At 42.7% G+C, this 21,487-nt stretch overlaps 1 protein-coding gene across 17 annotated transcripts in view; it reads right to left on the bottom strand.

Moving 5' to 3' along the window:
• LOC110529554 (protein 4.1) overlaps positions 1-21,487 on the bottom strand; it is a 103,358-nt gene that overhangs the window by 45,649 nt on the left and 36,222 nt on the right. For 16 of the 17 annotated variants that reach the window (XR_005052828.1, XM_021611818.2, XM_036984959.1 and 13 more), the window contains 2 exons: positions 10,625-11,193; positions 9,581-9,811 (listed from right to left, as the gene is read on the bottom strand). Coding sequence is in view for 16 of the 17 variants with exons in the window: in XM_021611818.2 (XP_021467493.2) it covers positions 9,581-9,811; positions 10,625-11,179 (786 nt within the window). In the remaining variant the exon portion in view is untranslated. Of the gene's footprint in view, positions 1-9,580; positions 9,812-10,624; positions 11,194-19,368; positions 19,711-21,487 lie in introns of those variants that run through there. The other variant, XM_021611816.2, reaches the window with a different exon arrangement.

The raw sequence follows: 21,487 nt of genomic DNA on the forward strand, positions 1-21,487 counted from the left end.
TGATATGCCTATAAAGTGTTATGCCATGTGCCCATAGGATACCATTCAATTTAGATAGATACTCTTAAAATACATTAGTGCTTACCCCCCAAAAAATAAACATCCAAAAGTCCAATTCAAGGTAGAAAGGAAGAATTGGAGAAGTCAACAACAGAAGCTGCGATGTATTTTTGCTCACTATAATCCATTATACAAGATGCCAGTAGGTGAATGACGTCTCGATGTCAAGCTGGCATCTTCCTGCTGTCGAGGAAGACATCAAAATAAATCAAATCTTATCTTAACTCCTTTCGACCTCCATTTAGTTCTTTGGTTGTTTTTATTGGTAAGCACTTCATGATTTTTGTCAAAGTTGTTGAGCACCCCACCATCCCTTTGATTGCTGAAGTGCAAAGGCCCACCAGAACTCACATCTAAAATACCTTAAAACCATACATAACCACTTCCTAACAAACTAAGTGGCTGTAAAGACATAAGCATATAAAACCAAAAAAATCTTAAATCCACTTTTGACATTGAAAAAAAACATGCATGTAGTTATAGTACTTGTGCCAAAATAAGGGGTGATTTCTCAACTCTCTCAACCAGCTTCATGAGGTAATCACCTGGAATACATTTCAATTAACAGGTATGCCTTGTTAAAAGTCATTTGTAGAATTTCTTTCCTGAACCTGGACAAATCAGCTGGGCTAGAAAATCTGGACCCTCTCTTTCTAAAATTATCCGCCGCCATTGTTGCAACCCCTATTACCGGTCTGTTCAACCTCTCTTTCGTATTGTCTGAGATCCCTAAAGATTGGAAAGCTGCAGCGATAATCCCCCTCTTTAAAAAGGGGGTGACACTCTAGACCCAAACTGTTATAGCCCTATATCCACCCTGCCTCTCTAAAGTCTTCGAAAGCCAAGTCAACAAACAGATTACTGACCATTTTGAATCCCACCGTACCTTCTCCGCTGTGCAATCCGGTTTCCGAGCTGGTCACGGGTGCACCTAAGCCATGAATAAAAGACAGAACTGTGCAGCCGTCATCAACCAGGCCAAGGCTCAGACCTGGCCAGTCTCAATAGCCTTGGTTTCTCAAATGACTGCCTCACCTGGTTCACCAACTACTTCGCAGACAGAGTCCAGTGTGTCAAATCGGAGGGCCTGTTGTCCGTCTATGGGGGTACCACAGGGTTCAATTCTCGGGCCGACTCTTTTCTCTGTATATATCAATGATGTCGCTCTTTCTGCGGGTGATTCCCTGATACCATTCTGTATACATCTGGCCCTTCTTTGGACACTTAACTTCTCTAGGGTAGGGGGCAGTATTTGGAATTTTGGATGAAAAGTGTGCCCAAATTAAACTGCCTTCTACTCAGGCCCAGAAGATAGGATATGCATATAATTGGACTGATTTGGCAGGCAAAAACCTGAGAAAAATCCATTCAGGAAGTAGGATTGTTGTTTGTTTGTAGTTTTCTATTCAATGTCATTACAGTATCCATTGACTTAAGACTCAAATTGCAGTTCCTATGCCTTCCACTCTATGTCAACAGTCTTTATAAATTGTTTCAGGCTTGTATTCTGAAAAATGAGGGAGTAAGAGCAGTCTGAATGAGTGGACCCTGCCGTGTCAGAGCTTTTTCATGCGCGCGACCGAGAGAGTGCCTTTCTTGTTTACCTTTTATATTGACTATGTTATTGTCCAGATTAAATATTATCGATTATTTAGGCTAAAAACAACCTGAGGATTGAATATAAACATTGTTTGACATGTTTCTATGAACTTTACGGATACAATTTTGATTTTTTTGTCTGCCTGTTGTGACTGCGTTTGAGCCTGTGGATTACTGAAGAAAACATGCAAACAAAGAGGTTTTCAGATATAAAGACACTATCAAACAAAAGGAACATTTATTGTATAAATAAATGTCTTGAGTGCAACCATATGTAGAGGTAAGTGATTCATTTTCTCTATTTCTGACTTGTGTAACTCTTCTACTTGGCTGGTTACTGTTTGTAATGATTTGTCTTCTGGGCCATGTTCTTAAATAATTGTAAGGTATGCTTTCGCCGTAAAGCATTTTTTAAATCTTACAGTGGTTGGATTCACAAGTTAATAATATTTAAACCTATGTAAAATAGTTGTATTTTTCCTGAATTTTTATAATGAGTATTTCTGTATTTGAATTTGGCGCTCTGCAATCTCACTGGATGTTGGCCAGGTGGGACGCTAAAGTCCCACATAGCCTAGAGAGGTTTTAACTAACCTCCAAACGAGCTTCAATCCCATACAACACTCCTTCCGTGGCCTCCAACTGCTCATAAAAACGCTAGTAAAACTAAATGCATGCTTTTCAACCGTTCGCTGCCCGCACCCGCCTGCCCGACTAGCATCATTACCCTGGACGTTTCTGACCTAGAATATGTGGAGAACTACCTAGGTGTCTGGTTAGACTGTAAACTCTCCTTCCAGACTCATGTTAAACATCTCCAATCAAAAATGAAATCTAGAATCGGCTTTCTATTTCGCAACAAAGCCTCCTTCACTCACGCCGCCAAACTTGCCCTACCGATCCTATCTACAAAATAGTTTCCAACACTCTACTCAGCAAACTGGATGCAGTCTATCGCAGTGCCATATGTTTTGTTACCAAAGCCCCATATACCACCCACCACTGCGACCTGTATGCTCTAGTCGGCTGGCCCTCGCTACATATTCGTCGCCAGACCGATTGGCTCCAGGTCATCTAGAAGTCTACGCAAGGTAAAGCTCTGCCTTCTCAGCTCACTGGTCACGATAACAACACCCACCCGCAGCATGCGCTCCAGCAGGTATATCTCATCAGTCATTCCCAAATCCAACACCTTTGGCTGCCTTTCCTTCCAGTTCTCTGCTGCCAGTGACTGGAACGAATTGCAAAAATTATATTTCCCTTGCTAACTTTAAACATCAGCTATCGGAGCAGCTAACCGATCGCTGCAGCTGTATATAGTCCATCTGTAAATAGCCAGCCCAATCTACCTACCTCATCCCCATAGTTTTTATTTACTGTTCTGCTCACCAGTATCTCTACTTGCACATCATCGTCTGCTCATTTATCACTCCAGTGTTACTCTGCTAAATTGTAATTACTTTGCTACTATGGCCTATTTATTGCCTACCTCCTCACCCCATCTGCACACACTGTATATAGACTTTCTATTCTATTTACTGTACGCTTGTTTATTCCATGTGTAACTGTTGTGTCGCGCTGCCACAGGAAAGGAAGACCCAGAGTTGCCTCTGCTACAGAGGATAAGTCCATTAGATACCATCCGCAGAAATCGGCAATTAACTGCACCTCAGATTGTAGCCCAAATAAATGCTAGAGTTCAAGTAACACAAATCAAAATCAACTGTTCAGAGGCAGTCTCCTCTGAACAGTTGATTTTGATGTGTGTTACTTGGGCTGTGAATTAGGCCTTCATGGTCAAATTGCTGTAAAGAAACCACTACTAAAAAGGACACCAATAATAAGAAGACTTGCTTGGGACAAGAAACACAAGAAATGGATATTAGACTGGTTGAAATCTGTCCTTTGGTCTGATAATTCCAAACACGATTTTTGGTTCCAACCGCCGTGTCTTTGTGAGACGCAGAGTAGGTGAATGGATGATCTCCACATGTGTGGTTCCCACCATAAAGCATAGAGGTGGTGTGATGGTGCTTTGGTGGTGACAAGGATTTATTTAGAATTCAAGGCACACTTAACCAGCATTGCTACCACAGCATTCTGCTGCAATAAACCAAGAAGGAGAGTGATGAGTCCTGCATCAGAAGACCTGGCCTCCACAATCACTTGACCTCAACCCAAATGAGATGGTTTGGGATGAGTTGGACTGCAGAGTGAAAGAAAAGCAGCCAACAAGTGCTCAGCATATGTGCCAAGAGTGTGCAAAGCTGTCATCAAGGCAAAGGGTGGCTACTTTGAAGAATCTAAAATATATTTAGATTTGTATAACATTGTTTTTGGTTACTGCATGATACCATGTGTTATTTAATAGTTTTGATGCATTCTCTATTATTCCATAATGTAGAAAATTGTACAAATAAAGAAAAATCCTTGAATGAGTAAGTGTCTCCAAACTTTTGACTGGTAGTGTATAGAAAATAAAAACAGAAATGTCACATTTACATTAGTATTTTGACCCTTTAATCAGTACTTTGTTGAAGCACCTTTGGCAGCATCGAGTGTTCTTGGGTATGACGCTACACGCTTGACACACCTGTATTTGGGGAGTTTCTCACATTCGGGTTGGATGGGGAACATTGCTGCACAACTAGTTTTAAGTCTCTCCAGAGATGTTCAACCCGATCAAACATCTGGCCTCTGGCTGGGTCACTCAAGGACATTGAGACTTGTCCCGAAGCCACTCCTGCGTTGAATTGGCTGTGTGCAACAGGTAGTTGTCCTGTTGGAAGGTGAACCTTCACCCCAGTCTGTGGTCCTGAGTAAGTTTTTATCAAGGATCTCTGTACTTCGCTCCATTCATTGTTCCCTCGATCCTGACTAGTCTACCAGTCCCTGCTGCTGAAAAACACCCCCACAGCCTGATGCTGCCACCACCATGCTTTACCATAGGGATGGTGCCAGGTTTCCTTCAGATGTGATGCTTGGCATTCAGGCTAAAGAGTCGAATATTGGTTTCATGAGACCAGAGAATCGTGTTTCTCATGGTCTGAGAGTCTTTTGGCAAATTCCAAGCGGGCTGTTATGTGCCTTTTACTGAGGAGTGGCTTCTGTCTGGCCACTACCATAAAGGCCTGATTGGTAGAGTGCTACAGAGATGGTTGTCCTTCTAGAAAGTTCTCCCATCTCCACAGAGGAACTCTGGTCACTCTGACAGAGCTCCATTGGGTTCTTGGTCACCTCCCCAGACTGCTCAGTTTGGCCGGGTGGTGAGCTCTAAGGAGAGTCTAGGTGGTTCCAAACTTCTTCCATTTAAGAATGATGGAGGCCACTGTGTTCTTGTTGGTACCTTTCCCCAGATCTGTGCCTCGACACAATCCCGTCTCAGAGCTCTACGGACAATACCTTTGACCTTAAGGCTTGGTTTTTGCTCTGACATGTACTGTCAACTGTGAGACCTTAAATAGACAGATGTGTGCCTTTCCAAATCATGTCCAATTAATTGAATTTACCACAGGTGGATTCCAATCAAGTTATAGAAACCTCAAGGATGATCAATGGAAACAGGATGCATCGGAGCTCAATTTCAAGCCTCATAGCAAAGGGTCTGAATACTTATGTAAATAAGGTATGTTTATTTTTAATACATTTGCAAACATTTCTACAAAGCTGTTTTTGCTTTGTCATTATGGGGTATTGTGTGTAGATTGCTGAGGATTTTTATTTAATCAATTCTCGAATAAGGCTGTAAAGTAACAAAATGTGTAAAAAGTCAAGGGTTATATTATATATATTTGTTGTGAAATGCCAGTTTGGTGAGAATCATCCAGTCACCACCTGTCCTGTGTTTACAGGTTGATGTCCTGTTGAGATCATCTGCAGAAGCAGCAGCACATAGCAGAGAAGCTATAAATAGTCCCAGGGTCGACCAGTAGCATGGGAGGAAATAACAATGGGCCTGACATGAAAACCTGGCAATCTATTCAACAGGATTATACGTTACGCTCTCCTCTTCCTGTACTAAACAACATTACGTTAATGAGGCTCATCGAATAAGGAGAGGCTACAGTCAGTGCTGTGGACAGCTCCAATACATCCAGGGGATGGGTGCACTGTACTGTTTTCTCCTGGGACAATACTAAGTAAACATGACAATGGTTCTGAATCTTAGCGCAGAGATACAACTCAGCCAGGGGTGTCAACCTCATTCCATGGAGGGCCTAGTGTCTGCTGGTTTTAGTTTTTTCCCTTTCAATTAAGACCTAGACCAGTGGTTTTATATTTTATTTCACAGTTCCTCTGTAGTTCCCAAACGGTGGGGCGCGCCCCGAGAAACTCAGTCCGGCTTTCAACTTACTCTTGAAAAGTGTAATTGGGTAGTGCATCATCTGTTTTCCTCGTCATGTTAGTCATTGTATACCTTAGAGCTATTTAGAACTTGTCAAATGTCCAAAATCAACTAGCCCATGTCAGCTAACTTTTTTTTGCCCATAGACATGGCAAAATATATATAATTGCAAGAAAATGTACTTTAAATCTGCTAAATGTTCTGTACCCCTTGAATTGTTTTTTCAGAAAATAAGTGTGAACAGTTTGTGTGATGAACAGTGCTTGTGCACATAGAAATAGATTTGGGGGTGGGGGGGGGGGGGCAGGATGTTCTCCAATGCTGGAAGGGGAGCCTGAGTGAAAACGTTTGGGAACGCCTGACTTAAGACAACTAGATGAGAAGAGTTCCTTAATAATCAGTGGCCTTAATTCATCAATCAAGTACAAGGGAGGAGTGAAAACCCGCAGGCCCTCAGTGGAATGAGTTTGACATGTGAACTAGGCTATTAATCTGTCAGAACACAGGATTAAAAGGTAGGCTATTTTGTCCTCTGAAGGATAGAAAAAAGGCAATTACCACAAGCTTCAAAATAACCTTGGAACTCCTCACAATATACACTATAGTAAACACTTGAAACATCTGGTCTGACTTCTATCACCAATGTTCAACACTATGTGACTCATTTCAGGAAACTAGGCGTATGTCGCACGTCACTACTTCACAGGAGCAGCATTTGAACTTTCATGTGCCTTAAACTTGTATTACATCCATAAATACAAATAAAATTGGTAAATTACGATTCTAGTTGGTTTAGCCATGGGAAAAAAAGCAGGAACCTTCCCACTAGCCATGAATGGCTGTGATAATGGCTGGGCATGCCGAGAGATGAGTTTGGATTGGTCTGCCACGTAGCAAGCTTCTGTCTTTTACGTGAGCTGTTCAGTGTGCATTGACAGTCCTTCCTACAATGCTGTTTTTGAAAGATATAACATTAGCCATCGAGAAGTACAAAAGTTTTGGTACTTTTCTCAACATTGATGCCCTGAATTTAGCAGGCGCCATCGACAGATCAGTAGGAAAAAGTGATGGGCTACTTTCTGCACACGCCACAGTCAGTGTTAAAGCGTACTGTTCTTTAGCTAGCAAACATTAGCTTGCTGTCTCGCTAACTAACATTACATGTACGATCGGTGAAGTAATATTATTCGAATCAGAAATCCATTTGCATTGCTAGTTATAGCCTAATGTTAGCTAGCTAACATTGAACCTAGTTTGTTAGCTTGCGCTACCTGCAGATTCATACTACAGCTATGACAATGTTTGTAATGGTAGTATGAGTTAGGGTTATTCTGGTTCATTGTTTAGTTGGCTAGCTACAAGTCCAAAGAAAAGACAATGGATTATTACAGGACCCATCAAAATAGCAGGTGTGTCTGGGGTGATTACGGCCATCAATTGTATTTCATGAACATGTGTACTGTCTACTCTAGGCAATAGAGACTTACCCACTTAGCTAGATGAGGGGGTTATAGCATTTCCTTCACATGGGACCCATCAATTCAGCCAAGTGTGTCAGGTAAGCACAATCTGGACACTTTCTGTTTTTGATATTGCAACTATGCAAGCACTATTACTGTACCGTTTACACCTTCTGTATCCTGTGCATGTGATAAAAAAAAACACATTTTATTTGATATAGTGTGTTTACACCACATGGCCTCACATGTGAATCCATAGAGATGGATGGGACTAAGAGGGTGTGAACAATGCTGAATGGGTGTAGACAAAGAAGAGCTCTCCAGTAGGTACCAAAACATTAAAGGGCCATTTTCTCAAAAGTGGGGTTGCAAGTTTATCAACTTTCAAAGCAAAATGACTTTCCCATTGTTCCTCAACTGCAGTGTATGATATACCATTTTATAGCTCTGAGTCTCTACTTTCATCCAATGTAAAAAAAATAAAATAAAAAAAAAATACATTTTTTTGCAACATAAGACCAAATCAAGGCGGTCGGTCACATATGATCTGAAGTGATCAGAAACTATTATATTTGGGGTCTCGTCCAGGATCTGGACTTTGATATAGTGTGTGTTACTTTGCTTAGAACAATGGGATAGACTTAACCAGTTCCATCTCTAGGGGCGCTATTTCATTTTTGGATAAAAAACGTTCCCGTTTTAAGCGCGATATTTTGTCACGAAAAGATGCTCGACTATGCATATTCTTGACAGTTTTGGAAAGAAAACACTGAAGTTTCAGAATCTGCAAAGATTTTGTCTGTAAGTGCCCCAGAACTCATTCTACAGGCGAAACCAAGATGATACGTTAAACAGGAAATGAGCAGAATTTCTGAAGCTCTGTTTTCTAATGTCTCCTTATATGGCTGTGAATGCGACAGGAATAAGCTTAGACCTTCTGCCGTTTCCCCAAGATGTCGGCAACATTGTGACGTATTTGTAGGCATATCATTGGAAGATTGACCATAAGAGACTACATTTTCCAAGTGTCCGCCTGGTGTCCTGCGTCGAAACTGGTGCGTAAAGCCATGTGCAAGTATTTTTCCATTTGATTGAGAGGGGAAACCATGCTTCCACGAACGATATATCATCGAAGAGATATGTGAAAAACACCTTGAGGATTGATTCTAAACAACGTTTGCCATGTTTTCAGTCGATATTATGGAGTTAATTTGGAAAAAAGTTGGCGTTTTGAGGACTGAATTTTCAGGGTTTTTTGGTAGCCAAATGTGATGTACAAAACGGAGCTATTTCTAATACACAAAGAATCTTTTTGGAAAAACTGAGCATCTGCTATCTAACTGAGAGTCTCCTCATTGAAAACATCTGAAGTTCTTCAAAAGGTAAATGATTTTATTTGAAGGCTTTTATGTTTTTGTTGAAATGTTGCGTGCTGGATGCTAACGCTAATGCTAACGCTAAATGCTATGCTAGCTAGCTACTTTTACACAAATGATTGTTTTCCTATGGTTGAGAAGCATATTTTGAAAATCTGAGATGACAGTGTTGTTTACAAAAGGCTAAGCTTGAGAGATGGCATATTTATTTCATTTTATTTGCGATTTTCATGAATAGTTAACATTGTGTTATGCTAATGAGCTTGCTGATAGATTTACACAATCCTGGATACAGGGGTTTTTTCATAGCTAAACGTGACGCAGAAAACGGAGCGATTTGTCCTAAACAAATAATCTTTCAGGAAAAACTGAACATTTGCTATCTGAGAGTCTCCTCATTGAAAACATCTGAAGTTCTTCAAAGGTAAATGATTTTATTTGAATGCTTTTCTGTTTTTTTGTGTAAATGTTGCCAGCTGAATGCTAATGCTACGCTAAATGCTACGTTAGCCATCAATACTGTTACACAAATGCTTGTTTTGCAATGGTTGAGAAGCATATTTTGAAAATCTGAGATGACAGTGTTGTTAACAAAAGGCTAAGCTTGAGAGCTAGCATATTTATTTAATTTCATTTGCGATTTTCATGAATAGTTAACGTTGCGTTATGGTAATGAGCTTGAGTCTGTATTCACGATCCCGGATCCGGGATGGGGAGATCAGAAAGGTTAAGACACTCACCTCCACCTCACAGGGGAACTGGCTTCCATCCAGCATGATCACATGACACATCACCATCTTCACCTTCTTGGTCAGTTTCAGAGGCGACTTGATAAAATAACGCCCTCCCTCGGGCTTCAAGCTCTCTTCCTGGTCTTTCTTCTCCTCTCCTCCTTCCTCTGTTTCTTTTTTCTCCTCCTCCGCTGCACTCTTCTCCTGAGATTTCTCTGATGCTTTCTCCTCCTTAGCAGGCTAGACACAAATCACCAAGAGGAGAAATCAGAGACAGAACAACCCTTTAAATCCATGCAGGCCATTTTGTCAACAGTGATTTGTCAAAGAGTAGCCTAGTTCTGCTTAGTGCCATAGATTGTTGGCACGGCTATGAGAAACAAGTGTGTAACTTTGATCGCAGTACACACTGCTTTTAACCAGCAGAACTCATGTTTTCCATTGGCCTGATCACCGCAGATGATGTCATCGGGTGGATAAAAATTTAAACATGGACAAGGGTTTGGCTGGAATATCGACAAGCACAACGAGGAGATGTTTCTCCTGCAGCATAATAGCTTGCAGGGATCCCAACATAATACAAACGTCTTATTAAATAATATCTATAAAAGACCAATAAGGAGAACATTCAACATCTCTATACTAATAGAGCAGTACCTTCTCTGTGACTGATGAATAATACTGTATCAACAGACATTGTTTTTTTAAACTCATAACTCCTAACCTCAGGGTTGCAAAGGATGAACCTTGGCAGAGAGTTCTAGTGGATTGAAATAAGTGGCACCCATTCCTCAGGGTCCCTGCTTGGCTTGCTGTGGTTGAATCAAGTTGGGTGACTGCAAGGTCAACAATGACACACTACTGTCAGTAAGCCAGCAGAGAAGCAGACCATCTCAATAAGTAAAGCTACAGTAAACATAGTAATGTGGGTTCTCACCTGCCAGGAATCCATCTAAATCTGAGAATAGTTTAATTGAAAAACCAATGCAAAGATAATGGAGAAACAGTAAGGGGTGTGTAGAGAATTTATATGGCGAATATCGGCTAGCATACCTGAGTTTCTGCACTGCCAGTGGAATGATTCTCCGCTTGTTCCTCTGAATTCACTTCCTCTTTCTGTTCTGGCTCCGCCTCGCCGTTCACTTGCTCTTCTTCAACCTGTGGCTCAGCTGCTGTGGTCGATGATGTCTGCTCTGCTTCGACCTGCTCCGCCTTTTCACCCTCCCCCTTCAACAGAACCACACCTCCCTCTTCCTTGGGTGTCACCTGGCTCTCTTTGGGTCCCACCGTGCTCTGAGACTTTTGCCTCTTAAGCCATGGAGGGAGGAACCTGGAGATGCCTTTCTTCTCTGAAGCTGGTGGTGAGGCTGGGGGCTCCTCTCCCTCCGGTCCTGTGGCGTTGTCGGCAGGCTGGGCCTCCTCCTGGTTCTCCTTTGCCTCTGCTGAGTCTGTGGCCAGAGCAGGGCTTTCGTTGGACTGCTCGGCGGCCTCAACGACCTTGACCTCGTCTGTCTGGTTGGTGGCTGGTAGTTCAGGTTTTGCAGGCTGCTCCTCCGCCTTCTCCGGCTCTTTTTTCACCTCTGTTTCAGATCCCACCTCTGTCGTCATGGTCCCCAGTCACACTGCACACAGAGAGAGCGCGAGAGAGAGCGCGAGAGAGAGCGCGAGAGAGAGCGCGAGAGAGAGCGCGAGAGAGAGCGCGAGAGAGAGCGCGAGAGAGAGCGCGAGAGAGAGAGCGAGAGAGAGAGCGCGAGAGAGAGAGCGCGAGAGAGAGCGAGAGAGAGCGAGAGAGAGCGAGAGAGAGCGAGAATACAGTTAAACCAGAAGAAGATAACACAGCTAGTGATGTGAGTACATATGATAGTCTATTAGCAAACAGATGTCATGTTGCAGGTAGGTCAAAGTGTAAATCAATTCTATTAGTTATTTTATCATGTAACAACTGAAAAAAAACAGATGACGCAATAATAAATCAGCTGTACGTTTGTCAGCCGTGATTCCTTTTGACAGATTTCGCTGACAAATATTGGAGCTCACTAAAATGGCATGTGCAGTGGCCATCGATGGCTGGTTGCTAAGGAGCTAACTGTTAACTGCATCCCCCACCAGAGAGGAGAAGTAGCCACAGGCAGAACCAGGCTTCAACCCAAATATCAGTGACAAGGACACAGCTCTGCACAGCGCACTTACTCAACATGACAACAGGACTCAAAAGTTAAGAGATTCAGGTTTGCCACTATCACTGTACCGTTTACACCTTCTGTATCCTATGCATGTGAGAGAAAACATTTTATTTGATATAGTGTGTTTACACCACATTGCCTCACATGTGAATCCATAGAGATGGATGGGACTAAGTCTAAAGAGGGTGTGAACGATGCTGAATGGGTGTAGACAAAGAAGAGCTCTCCAGTAGGTACCAAAACATTAAAAGGGCCATTTTCTCAAAAGTGGGTTTGCAAGTTTATCAACTTTCAAAGCAAAATTACTTTCCCATTGTTCCTCAACTGCAGTGTATGATATACCACTTTCTAGCTCTGACTCTCTACTTTCATCCAATGTAAAAAAAATAATAATATTTTTTTATCCTCTCCATTTCACAGAAAAGGGCACAGCTCAAAATAAATCACAGAATGATAGAGCCGAGAATCTGGATAATGGTTTTAGGAGAATATTGGAGAATGTGAATCCGACAGATTGTTTTGGAAGCATCATGTTCCAGAGAGAAGGACGTACAGGTGAAGTTGGAAGTTTACATACACTTAGGATGGAGTCCTGCCCTTTTCCGCATTGCGTCAAACAACATTGACGAATACGCTGATTCGGTGAGCGAGTTTATTATCAAGTGCATCAGCGATGTCGTACCCACAGCAACAATTAAAACATTCCCAAACCAGAAACCGTGGATTGATGGCAGCATTTGTGCAAAACTGAAAGTGCAAACCACTGCTTTTAACCAGGGCAAGGTGACCGGAAAAATGTAGCTAATCAATCCGCAAGGCAATCAAACAAGCTAAGCGTCAGTATAGAGACAAAGTAGAGTTGCAATTCAACGGCTCAGACACGGGAGGGATGTGGCAGGGTAAGCGTCAATCACGGATAACAAAAAGAAAACCAGCCCCGTTACGGACCAGGATGTCTTGCTCGCAGACAGACTAAACAACTTCTTTGCTCGCTTTGAGAACAATACAGTGCCACTAACACGGCCCGCTTCTAAAACCTGCGGACTCTCCTTCACTGCAGTCAACGTGAGTAAAACATTTAAACGTGTTAACCCTCGCAAGGCTGCAGGCCCAGAAGGCATCCTTAGCTGCGTCCTCAGAGCATGCGCAGACCAGCTGGCTGGTGTGTTTACGGACATATTCAATCAATCCTTATCCCACTCTGCTGTTCCCACATGCTTCAAGAGGGCCACCATTGTTCCTGTTCCCAAGAAAGCTAAGGTAACTGAGCTAAACGACTACCGCCCCGTAGCACTCACTTCCGTCATCATGAAGTGCATTGAGAGACTAGTCAAGGACCATATCACCTCCACCCTACCTGAAACTCTAGACCCGCTCCAATTTGCTACCCACCCCAATAGGTCCACAGACAACGCAATCGCAACCACACTGCCCTAACCCATCTGGACAAGAGGAATACCTATGTGAGAATGCTGTTCATCGACTGCAGCTCATCATTTAACACCATAGTACCCTCCAAACTCGCCATCAAGCTTGAGACCCTGGGACTCGACCCCGCCATCTACAACTGGGTACTGGACTTCCTGACGTGCCGCCCCCAGGTGGTGAGGGTAGGTAGCAACTCCACCCCGCTGATCCTCAACACTGGGGCCCCACACAGGTGCAGTTCTGAGCCCTCTCCTGTACTCCCTGTTCATCCACGACTGTGTGGCCATGCACGCCTCCAACTCAATCATCAAGTTTGCGGATGACACTACAGTGGTAGGCTTGATTACCAACAACGACGAGACGGCATACAGGGAGGTGGTGAGGGCCCTTGGAGTGTGGTGTCAGGACAATAACCTCACAACAAAACAAAGGAGATGATCGTGGACTTCAGGAAACATCGGCAGGACGGTAGTGGAGAGGGTAGTAAGTTAAATTCCTCGGCGTACACATCCTGGACAAACTGAATTGGTCCACCCACACAGACAGCGTGGTTTAGGCGCAGTAGCGCCTCTTCAACCTCAGGAGGCTGAAGAAATTTGGCTTGTCACCAAAAGCACAAACGTCTACAGATGCACAATCGAGAGCATCCTGTCAGGCTGTACCACCGCCTGGTTCGGCAACTGCGCCTCCCACAACCGTAAGGCTCTCCAGAAGGTAGTGGGGTCTGCACAACGCATCACCGGGGGCAAACTACCTGCCCTCCAGGACACCTACACCACCCGATGTCACAGGAAGGCCATAAAGATCATCAAGGACAACAACCACCCGAGCCACTGCCTGTTCACCCCGCTATCATCCAGAAGGCGAGGTCAGTACAGGTGCATCAAAGCAGGGGCCGAGAGACTGAAAAACAGCTTCTATCTCAAGGCCATCACTAACATTGAGTGGCTGCTGCCAACATACTGACTCAACTCCAGCCACTTTAATAATGTAAAAAATGTACACCAAGGCACTTTAAACAATGCCTCATACATTTTTACATATGAGTAATGTAAGTTATACTGTACTCGATACCATCTACTGCATCATGCCTATGCCGTTCTGTATATTACTCATTCATATATTTTGTATGTACATATTCTTTCATTCCTTATACAAACAAGTGTAAAGGTAGTTGTTGTGAAATTGTTAGGTTAGATTACTCGTTGGTTATTACTGCATTGTCGGAACTAGAAGCACAAGCATTTCGCTACACTCGCATTATCTGCATGTGACAAATAATATTTGATTTGATTCATAAAAACTCGTTTTTCAACCACTCCACAAATGTATTGTTAACAAACTATAGTTTGGCAAGGCGATAAGGACATCTACTTTGTGCATGACAAGTCATTCTTCCAACAGTTGTTTACAGACCGATAATTTCACTGTATGACAATTCCAGTGGGTCGGAAGTTTACATTCACTAAATTGCCTGTGCCTTTAAACAGCTTGGAAAATTCCAGAAAATTATGTTATGGCTTTAGAAGCTTCTGATAGGCTAATTGACATGATTTGAGTCCATTGGAGGTGCACTTTTTTTTGTAGGCCTCCACAAGTCTGGTTCATCCTTGGGAGCAATTTCCAAACGCCTGAAGGTACCACGTTCATCTGTATAAACAATAGCACGCAAGTATAAACACCATGGGACCACGCAGCCTTCATTACCGCTCAGGAAGGAGACGCGTTCTGTCTCCTAGATATGAACGTACTTTGGTGCGAAAAGTGTAAATCAATCCCAGAACAGCAGCAAAGGACCTTGTGAAGATGCTGGAAGAAACAGGTACAAAAGTAGCTATATCCACAGTAAAACAAGTCCTAAATCAACAACCTGAAAGGCCGCTCAGCAAGGAAAAAGCCACTGCTCCAAAACCGCCATAAAAAAAGCCAGACTACGGTTTGCAACTGCACATGGGGACAAAGATCGTACTTTTGAGAAATGTCCTCTGGTCTGATGAAACAAAAATAGACCTGTTTGGCCATGATGGCCATCGTTATGTTTGGAGGAAAAAGGGGGAGGCTTGCAAGCTGAAGAACACCATCTCAACCGTGAAGCACAGGGGTGGCAGCATTATGTTGTGGGGGTGCTTTGCTGCAGGAGGGACTAGTGCACTTCACAAAATAGCATGAGCATGAGGACAGAAAATGATGTGGATACATTGAAGCAACATCTCAAGACATCAGTCAGGAAGTTAAAGCTTGGTCGCAAATGGGTCTTCCAAATGGACAATGTCCCCAAGCATTCTTCCAAAGTTGTGGCAAAATGGCTTAAGGACAACAAAGTCAAGGTATTGGAGTAGCCATCACAAAGCCCTGACCTCAATCCTATAGAAAATTTGTGGGCAGAACTGAAAAAGCATATGCGAGCAAGGAGGCCTACAAACCTGACCGTTACACCAGCTCTGTCAGGAGGAATGGGCCAAAATTCACCCAACTTATTGTGGGAAGCTTGTGGAAGGCTACCCGAAACGTTAGACCCAACTATTTAAAGTCAATGCTACCAAATACTAATTGAGTGTATGTAAACTTCTGACCCACTGGGAATGTGCTGAAAGAAATAAAAGCTGAAATAAATCAATCACTATTATTCTGATATTTCACATTCTTAAAATAGGTGGTGATCCTAACTGACCTATTACAGGGCATTTTTACTAGGATTAAATGTCTGGAATTGTGAAAAACTGAGTTTAAATGTATTTGGCCAAGGTGTATGTAAACTTCCGACTGCAACTGTACCCTCTGAAATTAAAATGGACAAATTGCTGCAGGTTTGATCAATGACTCAGCCAGTCTCCATAGAGACAAATTCACCTAAATTATCTACCCTGACTAAATCAGTTTATTTCCTTTCTCCTGATTACAAATGTGATTGTATTGACAATACTAACCTTAGATACCTCTACAATCAAGTCAGAATTGATAATTAATGTACCTGGCATTCCATGGTTCACTTCAGTTACTTTTGTCATAATCAATGAGAGGAGCACATACACTAGGCAACACACAGGGGGATTTATAAATAGAAAATGGTCCCTCGCACATGACTGGCCACTGGGTTGAGGGAGAGAAGCCATTTTATGGTCATTTTTGGGTTCTGCAAATTTTACAGCAGGTCATGTGACATGTTGACACAGGAATTAAGGCAGGCAGCAACTGAGAAGACTCCGGGGAACGGTTGAAAATATAACCAAGGAAAGGACATTCTAGTATTATTCTAACAATAAAAGGGTCGAGGGACACATTGGTAGCTAAATGTAACGGAAAGAACTGGCTAGGACACATTTCGGGCTTCTTCAAATCAGATTAGTCTTAATCAAGTTAAAACTGAAGTAAAAGACCTCTGCAACAAATCAAATGACAGAGCCCAAAAAGTAAACTGTAGATGACATGCATCAACCGTGAGAAACTTAACCCAATGAATGGCATCGTAATGGACACTGTTTCCTCACTGATGTGTGGGCTACATTTAGGACACACATACAGAAACAAATGAAGACATGCTGTGTAGGCCTAGACTACACATAAAATTGGTTCAGATTTGAACTATAAATCAATCTATTTGAAGAAATAGGATACATCTAGGCCTAATCTAATCAAGAAAATACTATTTTGAATTTAAACATCAATTCACTGTGAATAATGCACCTTGAATGTAGGGCAGGCTCAGTCTGGTATATGAAATCACAACAGAGATGACCTGAAATAGAATATTATGTTTAAAACTATAGCCTGCAGGTTCAAAACTCAACCTTGCCACAGGGGAGCGACTAGCGCGGCCATTCAGTGGCATTATGGTCTGGCCACCCCAGCAGAGTGCAGGCTAAATCAACTAATCTGCAAACACTTGCACATCATGGGAGTTTGTGAAACACAGCCTGTCAGAACCAAATCAAGGTCCTTGTCAGCAAAAAACTAAATGGCATCTTTATAGAGAGATGTGACTGACATGCTCCAGTCGCATGCCATCAGATCTTTTCTTTAATAAACTCATACCATCGCAGACATAATCCAGTAGACAGACACAATAGACCAGTGGTCAGATAACACATTCTGGTCCTGGAGGTGGGTTATGGTTAGCCTGTTTTTGTAAGTGTTTTTGTAAAAAAAATACGTCTCGGTTTACGTCGTCTATATAATCGTCAGTTACCTTAGGAGAACTGTGGGTGACAGTCAGATGTATTTTAAGCGTGCGTGCGTGCGTGCGTTTGCTGTACACATCAAACTCAAGTGTAGGCTACATGGAGGTGATGAGGGACTTGGCTTATCTCCAGTCGTATCAAACCCGTCACCACAACAGCCTATCGCTTCATTACACTAATTAGACACTTTTGGACAATTAAGTGTACACCGACAACGTGTATACAAAAAGGAAATTATTTTCTCTCGTTACTGACACTCACTGTGTGACAGTCTGGCTAGGTTTCCTTCCAATTGAGAATATTAAAAAAAAATCTGCGTAAAGATATTTCTCATGAATGGTGTTTCTCCATCAAATGGACTTGTAGATAAAAATCAATGTGCAATGACAAAGTGCACATGAAATTACTTTTATTAAGCTTTCATGTACCGAATAAAAGTGCAATGTGTTTCCATTGAATTTAACTCTACCGCGTTAAATGGCAAATGTGCCTACTCTGATCTTGGCACCTGCGCTCTAGCCAACAACTCGCAGATGCAGTGTGGGTAGTCTTGTCTACATGAGATTATGGATAAGAGTGAGCATATATTTGTATTTGTCAAGGGTAGTCAAGCGTCGATCATCATGTCACCAGAATAAGACCATCAATATTTACTGGAAAGGAGCATCAAGCTTACTCACTGTGCACTTTCACCACCCATTGAAGTTCAGCACTTGTTTCATTTGTAGCCTAATAAAACTGCAGTTTCCCCGAGTCGTAGTGGGAGGACCACACACCAAGTTTACAAGTTTACTTCGGTATGATGGTTCTTATAATCAATATTTGCTCAAACTGTTTCCACCTCAATTTCTCACATACTACATTTTACCGACACAAAAGATCCCACATGCCGGATAAACAAATTGTTGGCATTTACACAACTGTGCCGAAAACATCCTGTTTCCATCACAGCTGTCATGATTTAAATATTTTGATGATTTTACTTGCCTAAAAACTGTGGATGGAAACGTGGCTTGTGATAAACAATCTCTGGTCATTCCCAATTGACTGCAGTGTGTTTGTCGTTATTGTACTGTTCGATATGAAAATCATTATAGTCCAGGTAGTACAGAGAGCGGTCTACTCTGTTTTGCTTAGTGTCTGCGCCCTACGAGGCATACCGTACCGGGAATGCTGCAGCTTCAAAAGGATACCGTACCGGGAATACCGTACCAGGAATGCTGCAGCTTCAAAAGGATACCGTACCGGGAATACCGTACCAGGAATGCTGCAGCTTCGAAAGGATCTGCGACAAGCATTTCCCCCTTATCCCACAACTCTACCCTCCAACCCACGACTCCACCCCAGCCTCCAATAAAAACGACACACATCCCCCAACAGTGGCAGAAGAATACTATGAAAAAACTGCCATGGCTTCCATTCTGTTTCATCTTTAGACACAGGTTAGCCATTTTATTGTAGCACGGTGTTGTTTGCGTATCAAGCGATTGAAAGAAATGCCCTCGTATCTCCTCGCTTTGTGACAATACCACATGGGGAATTTTATAATCACCAACAGAGCACACATGCATAAGGAATACTCAAGTCTTAACCACACACAAGGGCCTGACAATGATGTGCTTGGGAAAACAAGGATGTCACTGCAACAACAACCAAGACAACGCCCCTCACTGATTAGTCCAATCAAAACTCATTAAACGCGGGTACATTGCCTAGCTGAAGTCAAATTGCCAGGAAATTATTTTCAAATTCCAAAGCAAAACATTTGGTTTATCCCCATTTCTACTCAACATTATGAATCACAAGTTCCTGGAATGGCTGCGTCCTGAGCACTCGGTGTCCCGCTAAACTCAAATCAGCTGATTTTGACATTCTATCAAAGTGAACGGAAGATGAACTGCATTGACTATTAGCCAGCCGCGTCAGCCTCAGAGCAGTATCCTCAGTACAGTAAGCCAGTGCACAGCTGTGGTGCAGGGCTGGGTGTGAGCACCAAGTAGCGCCTTACCGTGATCTCTCCCCTCTGATGTCCGACTCAGACTTTCCTTTCCTGTCACCTTCCTGTGCTCTATTCCAGCTGATCAGCTTCCTGCTCTACACGCTGCGGTCATTACCGCACTCAGCACCAAACTCAGGGGGACAGAGAGCCAGAGAGAATAATGAGGCTGAGAGAGAGTGAGCCAAATGTGACAGAGAAATAATGGGGAGGGAGGAGGGAGAGAGTGAACGAAGGAGGCAGACCCCACCCCCACAGTCTATGTGCCAAGAGAGGGGTTGTTGGTGGACACTCGCATTCAGGGATCTCTCTCCTCATCAGTAGTGTCCTCTCTAGTCTCCTCAGGGGACACTCCAATCAAAAGCTAGTTTAATAACAGTCTCAAACCAGCTCTGTGTGGCAGAAGATCACTAACCACAAGCTTTAACATGCAGACCCACTGTGGTTTGACGCCCATCTAACCTAAATGACTGGAGTTTAAAGAGCCAGTCCTCAAATTATCAATTTTTACACATTCCAGAGCGTAGACAAGAGGTAGTAGGCCTATTCTCAGCACAACAGAGGCTTACAGTACAAGAATCAACAAAGTTCTAACTCTATTATTCTAATGGTGTAAGCAGGTGCTGCCCTGAATTACTTTTTGGCCAAAGCTTTATCCCAGTATTAGTGCCATCACACATACTTCTATTAAATGTATACTTATGCAAACATTTTTCTATTCTACTGCCATTTACTTTATTATTTCTTATTATTGTATGTATTATTTCTTATTCTTATTATTTCTTGTTGCATTGTCGAGAAGGAACCTGTATTTAGTTGGACGATGTATACCATGAGTATCCTGTACATACGACTAATAAAACTTGAAAACATTGGGTGACAGATGGAAGTCTGAGTCATTTCAATGTACAGTGAAACAGCTGGATCTACAGTACACACAATAGTGGGAGTTAATAGCCATGTGTCCAACATCGTACAGTAATACACCAGAGAATGGAGCACTTTTGGAGGGGCACTCTGAAGAGTCGGTATCCTCAAAGTGTGCCCTGTGAAGGGGTCCATGCCCCAAGAGAGATCAAAGCTGTGTGTCGTGCCGAAGCCACAGCCCCATCATTGGGAAGGTCACCGCAGGATTAAACTAAGAAGAATGTCCAGACACCCCAAAGGATGAAAATACCACAGACAGAGGCTCATTTCTACGGGTCTCATGGCACTAAATGTACATTTTATCCGTCCTCTGAAGCCTTCGGCAACGGTATCAAAGCACACCAAGTACAGATTTCTTTTTTGGAGGTCAAACAATGAGTTTGGCTGTGAAATGGATAAGGGGAAGAGCAAATAGCCACAAGTTCCGGAACTGAAGCATATATTTTGTACCACATCTAAACCAAACTTTATCTGGGATTTAGGAGAGTTGCTATAGCAACAGGAAGTTCACAGTTGTGCATGCATCTCAATGGCAGGATAAAAGCCTGTTTGAATCCATGTCGCTCTAGAGTTCAGACCAGAGTATGTGAGCGGAGCTGGAGCGGAGAGAGCCAAATTTGACTGGAGATTGGAGCGAGTTACCAAAAGGCTGGAGCGTCAGCCTCCTCACCCGCTCCAATTTCACTCCAGTACTGCTCATTTAATGAACTTCGGGCATGACCGGCCCAGCATGCTTTTGTAGGCTACTTGTGTGCTGCTATAACCCTTTCTTTAACTATTGTCATGGAGTTTGGTAAATATATATGTATTTTTTAAATGTAGCTGATGATGCACAGCAAGGTGACTTACAAGATGAGGACCAAGAGCATGAGAGGGAGTGCGGTGATGTAGTGTCCACAACTAAAGAATCATTGTGGAATTTGAAAAGACACATATCCCGAAAGGATGGCGGTGTAGCACATAACAAAGAAACAAGGTGGGTAGCTAGCCAAGTGTTTAATTGTAGCAAAGTATTTCTTTTTTATATCTGATCTCTTAAAAGTTTAGTTCATTTTCATTCTATTATCGATACAATAGGGTATCACTGATTTTGGCCCAATAGGACTGACATATTAGCTCTTTCACAGAGCTTTGCTTTGATAGGGTTATTTTAGGCCTAGCTATAGAGAAATACAAAATAAACTGCATCCCTACCCAGGCTGGC

This window comes from Oncorhynchus mykiss, chromosome 8 (assembly GCF_013265735.2).
Source record: "Oncorhynchus mykiss isolate Arlee chromosome 8, USDA_OmykA_1.1, whole genome shotgun sequence".
NCBI classification, from domain to species: domain Eukaryota; kingdom Metazoa; phylum Chordata; class Actinopteri; order Salmoniformes; family Salmonidae; genus Oncorhynchus; species Oncorhynchus mykiss.